Source organism: Salvia splendens, chromosome 13 (assembly GCF_004379255.2).
Source record: "Salvia splendens isolate huo1 chromosome 13, SspV2, whole genome shotgun sequence".
Classification (NCBI taxonomy): Eukaryota; Viridiplantae; Streptophyta; class Magnoliopsida; order Lamiales; family Lamiaceae; genus Salvia; species Salvia splendens.
The window spans coordinates 3,141,478-3,163,408 of record NC_056044.1 but is presented as its reverse complement, the minus strand read 5'-3'; the positions used below and the strand labels follow the sequence as shown (position 1 = coordinate 3,163,408).

Below are 21,931 nucleotides of genomic sequence, written 5' to 3'. Positions count from 1 at the left end.
CCGAAAACTAATTGTTTCATATTTATTGGGACGTATTAAACATGAAACTAAAAAATCATGTGCTGAAAACCAAATGTTTCATATTGAGACGGATGAAGTATTAAAAAAGAAACAAAAAAATTAAAAAATAAAGGGCCCAACCGGTGACCTATTGATCTGCAGTCAATTGCTCTACCACTGAGCTATGGACCCTGCATGCACAACGCTTCAAATAAATCGAACATAGACGAATATATTCGACCATCGTAATGAAATATGAATAATTAAATAGTTACTTGCATTAGACACATTATAATTTATATCACTCGTGTTCATTTGTTCGTATAATCTAGTGTTGATTAACAGAAATCTAAAACATCTTAAACTTGGATCTTGTTATCAGATGGTCTTGAGATTCTGTAATGAAAGCTGTTGAAAAACTTCCACAGTTGGTACAAGTTTTAAAAAAATTAAAAAGAAAAATAGTTTATTACTAATAATTTAGTGGAGTGTGTGTGGTTCACTTATGTAAAATGGGATTTTAAATCTTGAACGTCCTAAAATATTAAAATACATATGATGAAAATCATACTTTGGTAATTCACCAAGAAAAGCAATGCATATAGTTGTTAACCGGAACTTGTCATCTATTGGCAAGAAAATTAAGTATGACAGTATCTTCTACATACAAAATAATATTGCATAGTGAATTTGTAAGGATTGCCAATATCTTCTACATACAAACAAATGCTCTTGTCCCATTCCCTTCTCCAATAATGGCATGTCCACTTCGATTAGCTCTGTGATTAAGTTAAGAGTTTGAGAAGACTACATGTAGACAACTCTTCCAAAATGGTCACATAACCATTGGAAAGTCATGTTTTGTAGGGGCGAGATCATGAATGTCGGTACAGCAGCTGACCTAGGTCCCGTCTTATGGCATAGACAGCAATATCAGTAGATCACACGACCTTGGTGATTTCTATGGCATGAATGACCGTCCAATTGCAATGTATGCATCCTGCCCTGCGAAAAATGTGTTAAAAAAGAAGAATCAGTATAAATGTTCACCTGGCTCCTCATGTATACTGACGACACAAGTCGCATAATATTTCGATATATGCACCCAACTTATTCACCAATGTTTTTTTTGCTGATCCAATATAAAACACATACCAACAGCTAGGTCCAAATTGATATTTGTTTCATTAAAATCCGAGATTATCAACTTTATTGTAGGCACTTGATAGTGAGGACCGTAGATGATGCCTACAATTAATTACCTGAACATTGTTTGATGAATTTCGTTCTATGTTTCTCCATCATCAGATCCATTGAGTTCGTCGTCATCATCTATATCATCAATTGGAATATCTTCATTACCAAAGGATTCTGCAGTAGTACTGGATTAAATTAGAACTGTTGAAAGCATTTATGATGTCACGAGTCACGACTCATACTCACAGTAGTTTGTCACAGTTGTTTATAAGCAAGTTAAGTAGATTGACGAGAAAATTTAAACTAAGCATCATTTTTAGAAGTTACTTACCTTTCGAAACAAGTGATCCAGAACTTTGAGGTAGCTCCCTTGATTCAGAATAAGCGTCGAGGCAATATTGTAGTCCTAGCAACTCTAAGAAAGCTTCTGTTTGAGGATTCCGACAATGTCCTGCATTAAAAAGAAAATCAAAACATCATATACGAAACCATTCCAATGTACAGAACTCTTCTGATTGGAAATAGTAGAATTTAGCCATTTGAGACATGTTCAATCTTCACACCGTGGTTGTAGAAAATACTCGATTACTTAGTTTTCTCATAAGTAAAGTCATATCAAAGGAAAGCCGAGAAAACTAGGGTTGACATGATGTCAATAGTGTCACTAAAAATAAGATTGCCCTATTTTTGACCTGGTATCTAAATAATTGCGTTGATTATATAATATATTCTGAATCAAAACACACGGCTGAGGTATAGTTAAATGATGCCATGATTGTCACTATCAACTATCAACGTAGTGTTGTTCTAACCAATAATATGAAACTTAATTGAGAGAGAAGAAGTGGCAGCAGGCCTTTCTTGTAGTGGCAACACTCACCAGAGGGGAAATTGCTAGCAACAGACTGATGTGGATTATGGCAAGGTGCAGTTCGAACAAACTCAAAGGGTGTGCTGCCTCGTATTTGCAGCTTATTCTTAACAAACTGACGGCACTCTTCCATGTTGAGTTTTGCATCACTATGGAGTTAAGATGACCAATTTTAAATAAAAAAAATCTGGCTAAAGTATGTTTTTATGAGGAAATCAAAGTACTAACCTAAAATTTGCACGCCTTCTAGTCCTAGGGAAGATTGGGTTGAACTTCTTTGTGATTGCAAGCCATTCTTCATCATAGTGGAGTTCATAAGGCCCTGGCTCTGATTCTATTTCAAAAATCTGTAACATTTAAAGAGTTAGCTGAGCAAATACTTTAATCAATAATTTTCATGAGAAAAAAAGGAACGAGTAACAACCTGCAAAAAGTTTCTTCCAGGGAGGCACTTATCAAGGGCAAGAAATTTTGTTATAGAGCCACCATCGCCATGTTGAACAAGAGCAGGAAATTTGCAGTGTAGATGCGCGGAGAACCAGTAAGAAGGCCTCAATTTAGCCATCAAATCTGCAGCAGCTTGACTTCCCAATGTCCCTTCCGCAATCTGGATAACAAGTCTTAGAAATGATTGTGCAGATAAAGACGATCCTATTCCTAAGTCACTCCTATACAAAGCACACCAATTTGGGAACAGAGAGAATCTTTGAAAATGTTTCCAAAGGACATAATGCATTTTGTAAGTTCTGCCACCACCATCAAAAACATACTTAACTATAGCTATAAGTCGAATCTAAACTGCAGTACAAAAGAAAATCTTCCCTTCATATTCAGAACCCAAGAAGGATCCAGTACAAATTGAGATTTATATTTGACAACATGAGAAAACCTAATGATTGAGGGGGGAAATATTTACATCCAACCTTAGAAATTTAAAGGCATTTACAAGCACTTGCGTAGTACTAGAGAGAGAGGATAGCTACACATGGACAAAGACACAGCTCTCCAGATGCACAGATATGAATCACAAAAGGCAATTTGGAGTGAGTGAGCACAATAGTCTCAGTAGGAGACATTGGAATGTTAAAACATGAATTTCCAACAAGATCTTGATCATATTTCACACTATGTGATGTCTTCATCCAGTATAAATTTTGAAAACTAAAGCATTAACACAAGGCAGAAAAAAACATAACATCTTCACCTTACCTCTTTCTCGAAAAAGGGTTTTTGACGTATAAGTTTTTTCACATTCCCATGGTCAGTAATTCCACAAGGCCAATCATGAGAAAGAAATATATCAATGGGCTCCTGCACTTGCACGAGCTTATGTACGTCATACTCGCGCACATGATATATAGACCTGATGTCTTGTTCATTGTAAGGCAGCTTCTCATAATGTCCTGTTCAGAAGACCAAGTCAGCATGTGTTGTAAACCCCACAAAGGTTATGCAATAAATGAATTTAGGAAATTATAGGCATTAAATAAAAGTTGTCAGGAAATCTCTACAATGTTCTTAATTCTTAAAACAACTTTCCAAAATAGTGCAAATCATGTAACTTTGATTAAATGATAGCACAACAATACTTTTCATAAATAGAAATATATGAACCTTTTCAAAAGATTGCAGACATCACACCACCTACATCATTGAAAAATGATCAGTGATGCAGATGCTATTACCTGAATAGTAGTGATTTGCTTTATAAATTCCAGAAAGTCCACCAATACGAACATTTCCAAACTTGACTACTCCAGCAAATCCAAGAAAGTAGATTTGCGGTGCAGCCCATCCACCATAGTACCTGACACAGCAAATAAATATAGTTGGAATCTACATGAGATTGTGAGAAATGTATTATCTGAACTGGTTGACCTTATACATAAGGATATACAAATTTTAATAACGAACCTAGTTACATGTGGAAGTACAGGAACTGTGCACTAACAAAAGTGGAATGCAAAATTTATGTGAACATGTCAATAGGGACAGAAGTAAATTAACTTAATGGATGGTGATATAAGAAAATACCCCTCACCTCCCCAGCAAACAAAACAAAAGAAAAAAAAAACTGAAGTTTACTCAAAGTAGTCAATCATAAAACATTCACTGGTTTGTTTTCCCCCCTAATGCCCCATTCTCATCATATGAATTATTGTTTTGAATTTTAGCAAGAAACAATTTATGCAAAAATAGTACTCCATCCCAACATGTTTTCAACATAAATAAATCGCATTTATTTTCAGAGTTAACCACCCATGCACATTGCCAATGCATAATCTGTTCCTCTATCAAAATAAATATAAATTGCACTGCTTTAAAGAGCCAACAAGTGGCTAAAAGTAAAATGCGGCATAATCATTGGGATTCAGGAATTATTCTATGGCTTCACCTTTCAGCTGCTTGCTCTAAATTCTTAAATGAGAAATATATGAGAATAAAGTGTTTAACCAAAAATGTCATTCATCAGATCCAATATAACATTCTAATGAAACGAATAAATATAAAACTAGCAACTTATGCTAGCATTTCCAAGATATTAATGCTACCCAATAAATATTTTTACTCACAATTCCCAAAGGTAGTTCGATGCTTCATGATTCCCACCAATGAATATAGTTGGAATGGGTGCAACTTTCTCGCCTGAGTAATACTTCCAGAAAGTTTTCATTGTCCGGTACTTGGGTGGAACATTTAAGCTGTCCAGATCTTTCTCATTCCGAACAGCCTGATAAAACAAAAATCATCTAAACGAATGCACTCTAAGGAAACTTCATTCCTTGCTATAAAACCAAATAACTATAGTACTGTCTAACTTTACAAATTGTGTTCTAATTCTAAACAATAACATGTAGTTGAAATTAACAAGTGAGGAGAGCACTATGTGTGTGTTTCTCAGTTTAAAGAGCAATGTTAGAAGTCATTTCAAATTTTCAGATCAAACATAGGGAAAAAAGTAGAGAAATGTGTAGGATGGTTTCAGAATTTGAAATACATTGACACCCAAAATTATTCATGTCCCTCAAGCAGAAAGAATGAACAAAACTTTCAGTCCTATGCATCAACACCTATTCAATAAAAGTAAGAAAATAGGAGCAAATTTCCCATGCTGGCTGTATCTGAAAAGGTATAGGAATATTCGTAAGAAACTACTTATTTAAATTTAGTTACAAAACAATTCCTAAAAGTGTTGTGCAACATATATGACTGCTACGAGTCTCTAAAGAATAATTCTTAGAAATAATTCCAGGAAGCATCTAGTGTAGTTAATAAACAGAGATCACAGTGAAACAAACTGACTCTGAAGATGCATCAATTTATAGTATCTATGAAACCCTTAAGCTAGCATGTATATGACAGGCAGAAGATTCCCCAACTTGTGTGACAAAAAAATGTAAAGTCTAGTATTGAGTCATGCTCACAGTGCACAAAATTGTCTTAACATGATCGTATTTTACTATTTTTATATCATGATGAGCATCCTGATATTCCTGGATGCACTCAATTTTTATCTGAACTGGAGGCTTCAAGAATCAAGATTCAAAGCTATGATATGAACCTAACATCGTGAATAATAGTATCTGAGACCCATTGACTATCAAGGTTTCCACATTCAATATCCTGCATATTTGATATAGAGTTCATTCCCAATACTAGTAATGGACACTTCAATAAAAAAAACAACCAAATCATAGCACAGCTATAGAAACCCTGGACGATAATACTCATAGTAGTTATAACAGTAACCATATTATTAATCATCGTGCCAATAATTGAAATAACCTGAAAGTCCCCGCAGCAAATGAGAAGATCAATTTTGGTTTTTTCGACTTCTTGCAGGTGTAAAAGAGTAGCATACACATTATCCAAATCTCCGTGCATACATCCTTCTACTGCTATCTTCATCTACAATGATACTGGTCATCAGGAAATAAAAACAACAACAATAACAACAATAAAAATAAGAACAATACGCTACCAGTAACAGTAACAACAGCTTGAGAACCAAGGATTAGAATTTCAAGTGAAAATATTAGATGCTATTGGTTGTATTCATAATTCAATGCTACACTTGAGCTCGGGTAATAAACTAGTTAAGACAAATAAAAATTCAAGAATAACAACTTGTACGGACAAATAATCCAGCAAAGCTTGAACTGATTATTTACCACTGGAACGTGGGGGAGGCCGACGGCCTTGGACGATGGAAGACGTGATTTTGCGGCTGGAGAAGGTGGTGCTACAGCTCTTTGGCGGTTTAATTTTGAGAGAAAATATACATTTCGATTATGTTCTCACGCAGTCCTCGTCAACCCTAAACCCCAAATTTTTGTCATTTCGATTTTACTATTCACTGTATCTTTTTTAAAGGATACGCAGTGGCTGACGTCACCGCGGAATTCCCACCGACATGCGGGAATTCTGTGGCGGACGTCCGCCATTGTGCGTGACATGCACGGATATGGAATTCTGTTGAGGAATTTGCAATTCCGCGGCGTTCCGCGGAATTCTGCGGGGAATTTCGTGCGGACGTCCGCCATTGCGTTGACTCCCACGGACGTCCGCGCGGAATTCCGCAGAATTAAATGTGTTTTTTTAAAGTATTGAAATGTATTTTTTTTAATTTGGTGAAATGTACTTTTCTTTCTGTAATGGAATTTTTCCCTTATTTGTGTCGAAATTTTAATTCCGTTAATTGTTTAATTCCGGAAATTGTTTAATTTGTGAATTTGTGAAATTTTTTTGTTGTGGGAAGTCCGTCGGGAATTCCGCCACTGTGCAGTGGAAAGTCCGTATGACGTGGCAGTGCAGTGGAAAGTTCGTATGACGGGGCAGAAGGTGTTTTGAGGAATTCTGCTGGGAGCTCCGCGCCACTGCTGATGCTCTTACCCAACCAAGTTTGTATTTGAAACATTAAATTTTAAATAACCAAAAAATAAGCAAGTAGTACTAAAATTTTGAAATAAGTTTTGAAAGTATAAAAGAATAAAAGTAAAAAAAAAAAGTTATGAAATTTAAATTACATTTTTATATACTAAATTTATAATGTTAGTAATATTTGAGACGTAATAGTACTTATTAAATAGAATAAATATTAAATGAGAAATAAGATAACGAAAATCATGATTTGCAAAATTAGTTGTGAGAGAGAATGAGTACTATTTTAATATCCATAAAATTTTAAATTAATTAAAAATAATCTAACTATTGCTATAGTATTATGCTTTTAGAGTTTTAGTTGGAAAATAAAAAAATGACAAAAGAATGCAGTGCTTTAAATGAGAAAAGAATGGAGTATTTGTTTTTAAATGCTAACAACCTTAATAGTGTCTACTATGGTATAGCGGACGCCATAGTCCCCGCCGGAGCGATCTCGGGGCGGTTATAGTGGAGGTGACGTCCGCCCCCGGGGCGGATGAGGAGTGTGGGCGCGGTAGGCGGCGGACGGGCATGGGGCGACTCCGGGGCGGACGCGGCAGATAGGCGGGGCTCCTATAGTGGAGCGGTGCCCGACGCGGCGGTAGGCGGCGAATTTTTTTTTAATTCAATTTAATTCACCTATAAATACACCCCATTCCATTCATTATTTTCACATCATTCCAACTCTTCATTCACCTATAAATACACTCCTTTCGTTGTATAATTTTTCCTGTACTTTAATACGATGAAAATTTATACTTTAATTTTAATTTCTTCACGTATAGTTGTTTTCTTCTAATTACGTATAGTCTAATAAATTTATTCATAATTGCTTGAAACATTAAAATAAAAAATTTGTGGCTATTGATGTCCACCATAGTGATGGAAATAAAAATTTGAGATTATGGAAAAAAAAACTAGGGCCATGGACAAAAACTGGGGCGGAGTTATTTGGGTGTCCGCGTGGACACAACATAATGTCATGATTCAAAAAAAAAAAGAGTAATTAAGTGGTGCATGTTATCGTCTCCCACTCTCCCTCCCATTCTTCATTCCCCACACGCAAAATATTTCCACCTGAAAATCAAGTTTCTCTCTCTAACTTCAATTAAAGCTGTTAAATTCCCTCTATTTTTCTTCCCATTTCAGCTCGATTGCGTCTTAGGGTTTCCAATCAGGTCAGTGAACTGTTATTAAGCTGGATTTGATCCTCCATAACTTTCTCATCGCATCGCAGAGTCTCTATCCGACGTTGTTCTGGATGCGATTTGGACGGGATAAATGGCTTCGATTCGGAGAACTCTTTCGCCGTACAACGACCGATCGCACCAGAACGGTCTCAATACTACATTCTCGCCGCAATCTCCGTCGCAGAAGCTGTTTTCCCAAGGCAGGAAAACTCTCTCTCCTATTCGTAGATTTGTCGCCGGAGTCTTCTTCCGGAAGCACCAGCCTCGGAAGAGTTTTCAGTTTTCCTGGAGAAAACCGTTTTTCCGCTGCTTCATGTGCTTCTTCTTAGGGTTTTTGCTCGGCATGGCGCCCTTCAATAGCGATTTTAATGAATTGAGTGGTGATTTCAGGAAGAGTGATTTCTCGTTGGAAATGAAGCCGGAGGTGGTGAGTGTTCAGAGGAGCGCGGGCGATTTAGCTTCTGTTGAGAAGCCGAAGGAGGATGATTTGTTGATCGGTGCTGTTGAATTAGGTGTGGTTGAGAGGGCTGATAAAACTGATATGAAGAAGGTTTTGGATTTTGTGCCTGGGAGACAGTTGATTGTGGTCACTCCAACTTATAGTAGGGCGATTCAGGCGTACTATTTGACTAGGTTAGGACAGGTCTTGAGATTGGTCAAACCGCCAGTGTTGTGGATTGTGGTGGAGCTAAACGAGGCATCGAAGGAGACTGCCGAGATTTTGAGAAGTTTGGGAATTATGTATAGGCATTTGGTTTGTGTGAAAAATACTACAGATGTAAAGGATAGGGGTGTGCACCAGCGGAATACTGCACTTGAACATATAGAGAGGCATAAGCTCGACGGGATGGTGTATTTTGCTGATGATGATAACATCTACTCACTTGAGCTATTTGAAAGCATGAGAGAAATCAGGTTGGATATTAGAAGCTGCATTTTTATCTGCTTTTAACTATGTGGTATTACCAGAAATATCGTTCTTTTTCACTATAGGTGAATCATAGTATAGGAATATGATTTCAGCCTTGCAGGGTAGTGGCCATAGGATTATGAGGGTAATATTCAGACACTATAATACTGTATAAAATATGCACAGGAAGAATCTAAATGGTTGAATTTTAGTTTGGCTATTGGAGAACATTTTTTGTTAAAGTCAATGGTGTGAATGCTTTAGTGATGACTAGGCTATAGCATAATGTAGTTACTCTTCTTTGCTGTGTACATTACTCATTGTTCTGACTGGTGTTTTGCATTGTCATGTATGTTAATATTCTGTGTCTTCAAGGCATAGTATATAAAAGCATAAGGAACTTTATTTAGTTTGCTGTGATCATTGACTCTGTTAATGTGAGTTTGAATGTGTTGGGTCTAGTTGTGTACTGTAAGTAAATATGTTGGTTTACCTTAAGTTTCTTATGCTGTTCTATTTTAGAGCAGATCAGTTTCTAATTTTATGTTTTAAGAATGTGGTTCTTATTCCTCTGATTTGCTGTACGTTTAGTTCAAATGTTATAATTTAATCAACGGCTTCTTCCTAAAGAAATTGTACATGCTCTTTAGAACAGCCAGGTTAGATGGTTTTCAACCAATTTTTATTTTCATTTTTATAGCTTATGGATCTTAGGAAACTTTGGAATGTAGCTTAAGCAGTCACTTTAAGTATTATTTCATTTTTGTGCAGAAATTTTGGGAATGGGGAATAGAGTAGCTTTCTCATATCTCTCCTCTATTTATCTGATATTGTACAACAAGATGTTGAAACCAATGTTCTATATTGTAGTTCTGACCTGGTCAAATTTACTCTCCTTGTGTATCAAGTCTGCAAAACCATAATGAGTTACATAATGATAGATTACATGCCAAGTACAAGTAGGCTCTTTTCAAAGAACTAGACACATTCTGTAAGTGATGAGATTAAGTTTAGGGGCTGGGATAAAATACATATGTGTAGACAGTTTCTACTATAGAAGCTCCTCTATCTATGAGGGATAAAATCTTTTTGTTTCAATTTATATGTAATTGATTGACAGATGAATGTCATTACTTATTATGTTAGTAATGTGTTATTATTGACACTTTGACAGTAACACATTTTCCTGGAAATAGTTATGCATGTTATGTTATCAGGTAATGGAAGGATGGGTTTAACTCAGGTTATCAACATTGCCACTTTACGGAGTATTATGGCTTAGACAGTCTTGTCCCATTCCATTTGGAATTTTATAAGCATTTAAAATAATTGTGATAGGGATAGTTAGGCTCAGAAGTCAAAACAAGCCCTTCCAAATTATGTCAAGTATGAATTTGTACTTCCATACTTTTTCTGTACTAGCTGTTAGTTCCTTTAGCTTCATTTCCAGCTTCATGTTTGTTTTTTCTGTATCATTTAGGCTGAAGATGTTTTTACTAGGTTCTTTATGTGTAAATACTAAATAGAGAAAAAACAATAAGCATATGTTTAATGATAGTTACCCCCATCAAGTGATGGGTTTTTTTTGTACATATCACAATGAGTTTGGTATCTGCGTGAACAGGCATGATGTTCTTGACTGTTTCAAAATGAAAAGCATTGAACTATACCAAATTACAAATCCATAATTTTAGTTTTAAATAATTAAGAAATGAAAGTTTCCCATTGGAATTGAAAACAAATTGGCTATTATTTTATATTGATTTGTCTGTGGGTGGGTAGGTATGTGGCTTTCTGATTCTTTTAAATAAATGAATTATATCTATAAGAAAAGGGCAGTATTTGTCTTTCTTCACTTCGAATATGGAGAAGTATACAGCTCTTTGGTCCAAGGGAAACGTGTGAGTTGAAGACATCATATAAGATCTTTTTTTCTGAGCATGATCAAGTTTTCAATCTCACTACTCTTCACTCAATTTCTCTGCTCTAGCATGAGAATGCTTTCTCTTCATTTCTCATAATTCCTTTGTTGTCTCGGTGCTATTCAGTCGTTTTGGCACTTGGCCTGTTGGCATGCTGGCTCAAAGCAAAAATAAAGCAATATTGGAAGGCCCTGTATGCAATGGAAGTCAAGTAATAGGATGGCACACAAATGAAAAGAGCAAAAGACTCCGCAGATTCCATGTGGATATGTCAGGGTTTGCTTTCAATAGCAGCATATTGTGGGATCCCAAGAGATGGCATCGACCAACTTCAGATCCTATCAGGCAGTTAGACACTGTAAAGGAGGGTTTCCAAGTATGTATCGTTTCATTTATACGTGCTGTCATTTTTTATCATATCCAGTTCAAAGATGAATCAAACTCTAATTGGAAATATTACTGCTTTTCAGGAAACAACTTTCATAGAACAGATTGTGGAAGATGAAAGTCAGATGGAAGGTATTCCTCTAGGTTGTAACAAGATAATGAATTGGCACCTCCATCTAGAAGCACGCGGACTTGCATATCCTAAGGGCTGGGTGCTACCAAAGAATCTTGATGTAGTTATTCCTTCCAAGTGATATAATTTGACCTGATGGGATTACATGTCTCTTCTTTGGTCTGTGAGGTATGCCTTATGTCCTAAGCTTATTTTGCTTTGATGCATGACCATGAGATGTACTTCCTATCCCATGCTTATTTATTTTTTATTTACGAATCCTAAGAATTATTCTGAACTTTTGATGGTAAATATATTGTCTCAGTCAAAAAGTCTGGCGATGCATATGCCTAAGCTGCTAACTGATGCTACTACTCCTCGTGCTGTTCAAATTGATTATTACGGAGTACTATTTTTATGCGATTGTTGTCTTCCACCCTCTAGAACCTAGGGAATTTCCGTGGGTCGTTTTTGCTTGGGGTATAGTAAACGAACCAATCTCACAGATCTTTTATGGATACTAGTAAGGGCATGCATCATATGTACTAGAATTTTTAATGTGTAGTTTATATAATTGTAATGAAAATTTCTGATTGTACAATGCTACTAGGATAATTGTTACTAGACTATGTAACCTCCCAACAAATTATTAAAACCTTCATGATTATGATATATGGCAGTGCTTTATTACTTCAGAAGGGATGTTCAGGCGTATTCTTTTGGTTATCAAGCGTGTATACTCTACTAAAACAAAGTTTGTCAACGCTCTTCTAGAAATACGTATATAAATGGGATAAAATGGGGAAAAAACAGTTTGTAAGAATAAGCTCTTTATACATGTGTATTCATTCAGAATGGCAGAAAATTGGAAGAAAATATATAGTTGATTAGATATAACGTGTTTTACATCTATGCATATAGTTACAGGTACCTCGTTTCTCCTTTATCTTCCTTCAGTAACGTAATTATTGAATTTTGGAATTCTAAAGCTGGTGTCAACCATGACCCTGATAGAAACTCCGTAACTAACAAAGAACATAGAGCACTTGCCAGCATGATGATTTAATTTGGCCTTATGGCATAGTCAGCTGCTTGCTAACACTAGTTTTATGCAGTTGCAGTGCATCGTCATCTGTTGGAGGTGATTGTTGATGAAGCCAAAACCAATTCAGCACGTCCCGCTTTTGAGCAGGAGACTTGTAGAGGAAACAGCAGCAGCCCCTACTTTCATTTATAATTTTTTCATTTCTTTGAGAATTGTTTGCTGAAACAACACTCATTTTTGCGGTATAGTCTGTATACGTGTTAAGAGGGCCCGTCGGGGGGAGGATGCTGTGTCCATCAGGTGTTGTGGGTTTGTATGAAATTTGAGTTGATGATTGCAGTAATCACATGAGGTGACACAGTTTCTTTGTCTATATTGTAGCCCTTTTTATGGTGTTATAATGCTAGTCATCCCAAGTCATTATAGAGGAACTACCATTTTATTTAAAGGAAGAAAACCATTTACATTGATGAAATTACTTATTCTAGATCCTCTGCTTCGGGATATGCTGTTATTGTTATGAATATGATTAAGTATTATTTCCTTTCTCTATGAAATAATGACTCATTTTGATTTTACTGTTTTGGGACGTCTACGTTAGGACAAACATTTCATTAACTTTTTTTACATAATTGAATAATTTCTTAAAACTCACGTGATTATATTTTAGGGGGTGACTCGGTTTTCTGCCAATTGAATTTTTGTTCTTTGTTCTGAACTAGTAAATTTTTTTAATTGGGGTGTTAATATTTCATGAAATATACATAAGTTTTTTATTTTCATTAATATGATTTCTCAAGGCCTATTCCTATCAATTGAGATATGAATGAAACAAGTTCGTTCACCTTATATAAATATGAGTCATAAAATACTTGTCACAAAATTTGCATAAAAATGTAAAGTGAATTTTAGTAGTAATACAATTTACTAAGTACTACTTATGAAGAAAAATATAATGATCCACAATCAACACAGTTATAACTAATAAATTTCAGTTTCCCTAATACCCCTGATTGACATTATTTATACACATTGTTACAATAATCTAGTTGACATCACATAAAAATTGATATTAGCACTTTAAAGTTGTGCTTTACTGTATCATTGAGTGATTTTGGTCGTGACGAAAGTATGACAATTGTTAAATTCGTATATATCCGTATAAATTGCAACATAATTAATTGTAGGAGTATTACACTTGACACGCAATAAAAAAAGATTTCGGAAGGGGCTCAATTCGTAGGTCTTTCAAAATTTAAGATTAAATTCGTTGACCTTTTGAAATATGGGATCGTGGCGTGCGAATTTTTCGGAACATGGGATTTTTGAATTTTCATGTATTTTCACTCATTATTTCTATTATAATATTTACAAATTAACCAACTTACCCCTAATATTTACTGTACAATTTAAAATTTTTTAACTCCAATTTTATAAATTACCACTGCCACCTCCACCCTCATTCTCCTCCTCCCCTTCGTTGCAGTCAAACCGCCGCCGTCGCAGGTCGTCGCTGCCTCCAGCAGGTGTATAATACAGCTGCTGCCCGGTGCCATTCCAGCTCGAGCCGCCTCATTTTTTCCAGTTAAATTCTTAATTCAATTTCATATTCTTTAAGGTTTGATTTAATTTGCAGATTACATGAATGCAAATACATGAAAGAAATTTGGAATTGGATAGTGGGACCTTCACAGTTAGATCAGTTATATTAGCAAATGGTTTATGCAATTGTGAAGGAATTTGGCCTTGGTGGGCGGAGGAATTGAAATGGGCGTTTTCCACCATGAGAGCGTGGGAGGGTTTGGATCTGGAGATGGTCGTTGTGGAAAGGTGGTTGATGGAATAAAATAAATAAAAAATTGTGTTAAAAAATAGTATTAGAGATAATTTGGTTAGTTGTTAAATATAGTAAAAGAAATAATAGTACGAAAAAAGCAGTAAAAATACATAAAAATTCAAAAATCCCTTATTTCAAAAAATTCGCACGTCACGGTCTCATATTTTGAAAAGTTAACAAATTTAATTCCAAATTTCGAAAAACATGCGAATTGAATCCCTTTTCCGAAATCTCGAGAAAAGGTCTAAAATTGATTGGGCAGTTGGAAGTTTTTTCGAAGACAAAACAGCTCAATCAATTCGGGTCGGAAATCCGGGTCAATCATGGAGACTTGGGATCCGACGACAAAATCGACGCTGACGCAGATCCCTCTCCTGTCGGTGAAGGCCGGGCCGCGAGACGGCGCCGCGTGGACGCAGCGGCTGAAGGAGGAGTACAAGGCGCTGATCGCCTACACCGCCATGAACAAATCCAAGGACAACGACTGGTTCCGGATCTCCGCCGCCAACCCGGAGGGCACCCGCTGGACCGGCAAGTGCTGGTACATCCACAATTTGCTCAAATACGAGTTCGATTTGCAGTTCGACATACCCGTCACGTATCCCGCCACCGCCCCTGAACTCGAATTGCCCCAACTCGACGGCAAAACCCAAAAGGTTCCTTTTGTTTTTGATTGTTTCGTTTAGTGCTTATGTGTTTTTGATTGCTTTGTTTAGGGTCCGTTCGTCAGATTGAATTGGAATAAGAATTCTACATAATTGAATTTGAAGGAAATTCAATTCCAAATCCTCTGTTCGTTAAAATCATATTCATATAAAGTGTGTGCGCGTGCTCATTGTGTGTGTGTGCAGTGTGTGTATTGTGTGAAGGTTCAAATTGTGGAATTGGGAGTAATTGAAATTGTAATTCAATCCCAAATCCAAAAATTATGCGGTACCAAACATTGGATTTGGAATTGAAGGCTCCATTTCTAATTCCGCAGAATCAATTCCATGATACCGAACGGAGCCTTAGTTTGTACTTGTTTTGTGCGTGTTTCTATCCCTCTTTGTTGATTTTTTGTGTAGATGTATAGAGGAGGGAAGATATGCCTGACCGTCCATTTCAAGCCGCTGTGGGCCAAAAATTGGTAATTTTTTAATGTGTTTGAGCTTAATTTCATGTTTTAGTCTGAGTTGTTGGATTGAGTTTCTGGTGAATGGTGATGAGTGGGATAAGTATTGATACTGTTTGCAAGGTCTTCTTTTATCTATAGAGAACATGTGTTTTCGATTGAAATTGGGGAAATCTTGATTGGGAGTGCATCGAATGTGGAAGGTTTTTGGTAATGGATTAAACCACTAACAGATGGGGAGCTTCTTATCATCATAGATTTCTCATTTCTGATTATAGATGAATGGATTTTTGGTTTGATGCTTATTGTAAACCTTTTTATATCCACAATATCGTATGTTTCATGATTTAATCGTCTAAACTGAATTCTGATAACAGTTGAACATTGGTTTCTGTAGTGAATGATCAATCCCACCCACGAGTTCAAATACTTATAAACATTACCCTCCGCAGAAAACAATTCTGAGCGATAATACTGAAATTTTTGTTAGTAGTTTTTTAGGAGTTAGTTCTTAGTTCTTTGGTGTTTTCTGTTTTTGGTCTGAGTAGTTGTGGTGTTAATCTTTAGTTTCACGATACAAGTACCATTGATTTTATCATCCCGTGGGTTCAATATAAGAAATTGGTAGGTTATTTCATATACCATATCTGTGAAATGAATCATTTGGTGTATCTGAAACACAAAGTCCTCTTTGGTAAGTAGGCATCCAGATCCTACCTACCTACAGATAGTATTCATAATCATCTTATGCAGTTGATCCCTCTGTGGCTCTGCCCTATAATGAAAGTTATTATTGCCTACTTATGTTAAAAGTGTTTCTGATCAAGTTAACAAGAATAGAACATTTGGGAGAGAAAATACAAATGTGGATATCTAAATAGCAAAATTGGCTCAATAGCCTACATAGGACCCACTAGTTGCCTGTAGCTGATTGTTTTGTTGAAATTTGTGGTATCAAGATAGATATGCATCTCTTATTGGCATTTGTACATAAGAAATGGTGGACTGGTACAATAGCGGACACCACCACGGAAAATGGCTACATTTACTGTAATAATCTTTATTATACTTCCTATTGTGGGAGAGCTACTAAACATCCAAATCTATGTGTGAAAGGTGGTGCCCTCTGCTATTTCTGTGAGAGGATTATAAGCTTGCACATCTCATCTCCGTGACAATGCGTTCCTCTCGTGAGTTAATCCACCATGATCTAAGATGAATTTGACATTTTGGAACCATTCTTTGCCGCTACTTTTATTCCATGAGAAATATTTATAAAACCCAATGAAGACATGCTTCCACTGATATCATGATCAGTTTATGTTTTTGTGGTTTCTATTTAGGAAAGAACATTTTGTTCGCAGACTGAGTGATCATTCTGACTCCAATTTGTTTTGTTCTAATTTCCCAGTCCTAGGTTTGGCATAGCACATGCACTTTGCTTGGGCCTTGCGCCATGGCTTGCTGCGGAGATTCCTATTCTCGTTGATTCTGGAATGGTCAAGCACAAAGATGATACGGCCGCATCCAGTGAGTCTTCCGATGTAAAGGCTGTGTGAGCACTAACTAGTCCATCGGTAACGAATTCTACAGTGTGGTAGTTAACTTTATGAGACTAAAATATCCATATCATGAAATAGATGTGAAGACCTCTTGAAATGGATGTTTTTCACTTTTTCTCTTTATAGTTTATTCCATGCTGAGCTCGAGTTCTTCGTAGTTACTCCCAGATATCTTATCGTGTAGATCGCGTTTAAACAAACTATATACACAATGACAAATAATACTATGTAGCACATGTTACCAAATCTTGAATCCATTTCCTAGCATATAGTATTGTTTTGTTGAGGGTAATGATGATTATAGATGGGTCTTGTTAGCATATACTCGTGCGAAAAAAAATTGATTTATACTATCATATAAAATATGAAGTTTTAAAGTTAAGAGTTAGAATAAGTAAAAACAAAAGTATATCCATGGAAAAAATAGTAACAGAAGTAGCAAAAAATGAGACGATGAAATGCTAAACTATGAAGAGACTTTATTTACACGGTGCTTCTCTAAGAGAAGGATTTACAGAAGAAATGCTAAACTATAAATTAGAAAAAACACATGAATAAACAAAAACTCGAACATTATTAGACATGGACACGGAGTCGCCAACGAGATTATCGCCCTTGAAGCGATGTCGAGGATCAGAGCAAGAAGGGAACAGATTATCCATATTCTTTGCACTTCAAATGACACCATTGCTTACCACCTATGCAGGCAGCTTCGCTTTTTTCAACTGCTTGTTTTGGATCTTGGGCAGCACGAACGAGCTTTGTTTATACATCATTCGGAAATCTCTTGCCAGGTTTTCCGACTTTTTATTTGCTTTGAACAATGCTCAAAAGGAAATCTGTAAATATATGCTCATATTCGGGCATCTTCCCATATCCTGCATGTCGCAACAGACATTTAGATCCCCGATTAGTGTGTTTCTTTTGCATTTCTGAAAACAAGAAGACTCCTTAATCCATCCAAGGGAAAGAAAAACTATTAGCAAGATGAATTGACTTGGGTGTGTTATATACCTGGAAAATAGTTAATGTCTATCACGTAGTAACGGTCTCGAGTTCCATGCTCACGAATCATATCCAAGTTGAACAACCGGAGACCCTATTTCAGAGGCACAAGGATTAGAGCTCAAGTAAGTAGCAGTAACTCGCATAACAGACTCAATTACAAAATGGGCAAGAAGAATACCAGCCGGTGTCGTAGTTCTTTAGCCAGTCTCTCAAGTAACGGTTTTGGAGGGAGCTCTGCAGAGATAAAAGTACTTTTTAACCCCTTGGCATAAATTTTCATAAATTCAACCCAGGCAGAAGATGTTAACAAGAACCACCAAATATTCGAAGGTGGAAAAGGGGAGATAAATGGATTTTTTCACAGATCACATTATACAATCAAATGCTAAGCTCATGCATGAATTGCAAGTCTACCTACCGGCAACATGAGGATCCAAGTCTGCTTCATCAGCAGATGCAGCAGCACAAGATACTCTAGGGAAACGATAAACACCTGCACTCGCTTTCAGCTCACGCTTACTGACATCTGGCAACGAGAAACGTCTGAGCACCTTTATTGCTTCACCAACAATATAAACTTTGAAGAGGACGCCTCCTAAATCACAAGAAAGGAAAATATTCAAGAGACAGTTAACACATTTCTCCATGCTAGCCACTGAACAGGTAAGGGAAACCAGGGGAGCTGTGATTTCATACCGTGATTAATAAATTCCTGCAGGACAAGTGGGGGTTCAAGCTTTTGGAGGGACAACTCGTCATACGCCAGAGATAGTTCATGTGACTTTGCAAATAACGGCTTTGCCACTAAAACATACACAGATTGATTACTATATTTAAACATTAAACATCCATGTAACAGCCAAAGCACAAATATATTTCCATATCAAGGAGACATACCCAGTGGCAGCCTCAACCCAGCCATGTTCACAGAATCAGGAATTGATGATGAATCTTTTTTGATAACCAACTGTTCAGGTACACCTACTTTACCTGCAAGACAAAAGGGAATGAGAGAGAGGTGATTTTTGCAAAAGCTGGACAATCTATCTGTTTGTGGTATCCACAATAATTCTTATACCGAGGAAAGAACGAGCTTAAAATTAAAGAAAAGCCTTATGTAAAAATTGCATGCCCATAAAAGATTACCATAGTGGTCTGACAGATTCAGGTCAGCAACAACCTGGAGCATAGACTGGCGGCTGTACACATGCTGTATGGCATCAGGAGGATCAAGAACTGTGACGTTGGGATGTGTTATCCGATAATCCTTCAAAAAAGAGTAAAAGGTAAGGATGAGAATTGGCCCTAGGATATTTTGTCTTCAAATCCACAGGTATGAGTCCCTCATTTAAATATACACTGAATGACCCATTAGGCTACTTGGGATTTGGGAAAACACATTTTCTTAACATGATTGACACACTGAATGATGAGACCAACCTCAAGTATGGATCGCCATTCTTTTCCAGATAACTGCATGACAAGAATGGAAGTTCAATGTATAGATTAACTATCTCACTTTTAAATATAAAAGAATAAAAGAGTATCAATCAAGACATTGAATAGGGTCGACAAGGCACAGAAAACTCACCTTATGTAACACAATGTCAAAGGGACCTTGATCCGAAAGTGGTTTACTAATGTCAATAGCCACAAATAGAATTCCTTTATTCCTGCACTTTTTTGTAACTGTATTCAATTAGCTAATAGTGGTTCAAGTACTACGCTACGCAATTATAGAGCAAAAACAGAAGCACATGCACATTCCATAAGGGGATTCGTTATCATTGAAATTATTGATAATTTCCATATAAAAGCATAAAAGCGTTATTGTTGTTTCCTTCTCATTCACCTAGCTAGGATAATAGAGAACATGCACTCTACGTTGAATCTCAAATCATCAAGGATGTTGGGGTTTGGAGAGCAACAATTGCTAAATACTTGCAATTTTCTTATGCAAGAAAGGAATGAGTTAGGAGGAAAAAGATACTCATCAATTCCAAAGAAAGCTTTGGATCTATCATAGACCAAGAATAGTTTAAATGTCAAGAGGAAATAGATCATGACGGCTGATAGTAAAAGCTTGAGTAATCATATTGTAATAACAATATGAACATCCACTTAAGTTACTACGCACAGAAGGACAAAATTAACACATTGTAAGACATGGAGGGGTAAAGAAAGTGAATATAATTCATGAGAAACTTATAATATCTGTCACTGAAAGCTAAATAAATTCATTCATTCATGTCAAATCAAGTGTCCATTCCCTTCAAGACAGGAAAAAAGGACAGCTCACGAATAGAGTACTAGAAATTGGAAGAGTACAAAAATCAGTGAAAGGGACAAGGACCATATAATTTCCTCAATAATATCCTATATGTAAACACCAATAGAACATACACCACAAATGAGGATTTGACTTCATTGAGAATATTTCTTCAAAAGTAACATCCCTGTAAAACCATAACCAGGTTCAATTCCTCCATAAATATCACATTAACATAATTTTCCTCCAAAATAGACTCCATAGACGATATAAGAACATTACATAAGTAGAAAATCAAACAGAACCTTATGAACAGAAACAATCCCAAATTTCTCCATAATAAAATCTAAAATTTGAAAAACGAATCAAATTGATCACGTTTCAATTCGATAGAATTTAACACAAACAGTTTCAGCATTAATCAAATAGCAGAGTCGATACCAATCAATCCCCTGAACAGTAATTACACATGTTTTTGTTTTATCTGCAAACAAATCACAAACAAATATCCTCGTTTCCATATTTTCACAAAGAATTCCAAGGTGCAAATCATACATACATACAATTAGATAGATAGAAATACATCGGAACGCAGAGATAAATACAAAATGAATGAGATTATGAGTTACCTAGCTAATCCTTCAAGCTTGGGCTGCAGAAAGCTCTTAATCTTCTTCGTGGTAAGGGCGTAGCCGACGACGACAGCCTTCATCGTCGACGGCGGCGGAGAAAAGCCTCCACCGATCGCAGCCGCCGAATATCTCATCTTCGCCACCATTTTCTCGTCCTCCAGCTCCGTGTCTTTTATGACCTCTTCCTCCTTTTCTTCTGTGCAGTAGGCCAATTCACCACCCATCCTCATCTCCAACACCGATTACCTAAATATAGATATATAATACAGGTATTCAAACGCACACACCGAGATTCAATCCCCTTCCTCCAACAAAGCCAATACAAATAAAATTAATTTCGATTCGCCAAATTCGCCTCGTTCGCGTTGATTTATTTTCTCAATGAGGCTTCTCTACAAATGTAGCAAGTGTCAGATTGTGTGTAGATTGGAAAATACGAGGCTGGAATTGGAGCGAGAGAGCGGAGATTTAGACAATAAACGGGTAGAGAGAGAGAGACGGCGTGTTTGCAGAGAGAGAGAGATGAGCTGTAGAGCGAAAGCGTAGAAGCTGAAATGCAACGCGTGGAGCGATGAAGATGAAGGAAAACCTACGTATATATATACATACAAAATCTGATTTCATGGATCTGTATGTATCTATATATATGTAGTATCTATTGACATGTGTGTGGATTGTTTGTGTGGAGAGAGAGATAGAGAGGCAACTGTAGAACGCGCTGGGCTGCTTTCGTGGAAAACACGCGTTTTGTATATTCGAATTACCCACATTTTCCAAATTATGGTAATGTAACTAATGTTAGCACTATTTATTTTAATTTTTATACTATATTGGTTTTTATTTAATTTTTTTTTCTTTTAATTGAACTTTTATTTTTATATTTATACTAATGATTAAATTAATAACAAATTTTAGGATATTGTAATTAAACTTAATGTATAAGATAATGCAA

General features: G+C 36.3%; 4 protein-coding genes across 5 annotated transcripts; 2 read left to right on the top strand and 2 right to left on the bottom strand.

The window, feature by feature from the left end:
• Window positions 1–602: 602 nt before the first annotated feature.
• Window positions 603–6,393, bottom strand: LOC121761204 (lariat debranching enzyme-like). The gene is made up of 11 exons (XM_042156815.1): window positions 6,241–6,393; window positions 5,855–5,977; window positions 4,642–4,799; window positions 3,754–3,875; window positions 3,278–3,471; window positions 2,493–2,675; window positions 2,297–2,415; window positions 2,078–2,217; window positions 1,529–1,648; window positions 1,263–1,371; window positions 603–1,005 (listed from the first exon to the last, which is right to left on the bottom strand). Exons 2-10 carry the CDS (start codon window positions 5,975–5,977, stop codon window positions 1,289–1,291), a joined length of 1,242 nt encoding a protein of 413 aa, XP_042012749.1. The 5' UTR covers window positions 6,241–6,393; the 3' UTR covers window positions 603–1,005; window positions 1,263–1,288.
• A 1,624-nt stretch (window positions 6,394–8,017) lies between these two features.
• On the top strand, window positions 8,018–13,135 carry LOC121760022 (probable beta-1,4-xylosyltransferase IRX9H). 2 transcript variants are annotated; one of them, XM_042155619.1, is made up of 5 exons: window positions 8,018–8,169; window positions 8,229–9,096; window positions 11,140–11,389; window positions 11,484–11,701; window positions 12,628–13,135. In XM_042155619.1, exons 2-4 carry the CDS (start codon window positions 8,273–8,275, stop codon window positions 11,652–11,654), a joined length of 1,245 nt encoding a protein of 414 aa, XP_042011553.1. In that variant the 5' UTR covers window positions 8,018–8,169; window positions 8,229–8,272; the 3' UTR covers window positions 11,655–11,701; window positions 12,628–13,135. The 2 variants fall into 2 exon arrangements, with proteins under 2 accessions (XP_042011553.1, XP_042011554.1); XM_042155620.1 differs by lacking the exon at window positions 12,628–13,135 and adding an exon at window positions 11,838–12,606 and having other exon boundaries at window positions 8,018–9,096.
• Window positions 13,136–14,616: 1,481 nt separating this feature from the next.
• LOC121761365 (ubiquitin-fold modifier-conjugating enzyme 1) lies at window positions 14,617–17,231 on the top strand. Its single transcript, XM_042157024.1, has 3 exons — window positions 14,617–15,050; window positions 15,462–15,523; window positions 16,920–17,231. Exons 1-3 carry the CDS (start codon window positions 14,718–14,720, stop codon window positions 17,065–17,067), a joined length of 543 nt encoding a protein of 180 aa, XP_042012958.1. The 5' UTR covers window positions 14,617–14,717; the 3' UTR covers window positions 17,068–17,231.
• Window positions 17,232–17,461: 230 nt separating this feature from the next.
• On the bottom strand, window positions 17,462–21,584 carry LOC121760261 (inositol-tetrakisphosphate 1-kinase 3-like). The gene is made up of 10 exons (XM_042155908.1): window positions 20,977–21,584; window positions 19,670–19,751; window positions 19,519–19,551; window positions 19,225–19,345; window positions 18,976–19,068; window positions 18,775–18,882; window positions 18,497–18,673; window positions 18,257–18,312; window positions 18,085–18,169; window positions 17,462–17,948 (listed from the first exon to the last, which is right to left on the bottom strand). The coding sequence occupies exons 1-10, from the start codon at window positions 21,207–21,209 to the stop codon at window positions 17,878–17,880; spliced, it is 1,059 nt and encodes a 352-aa protein (XP_042011842.1). The 5' UTR covers window positions 21,210–21,584; the 3' UTR covers window positions 17,462–17,877.
• Window positions 21,585–21,931: the final 347 nt, after the last annotated feature.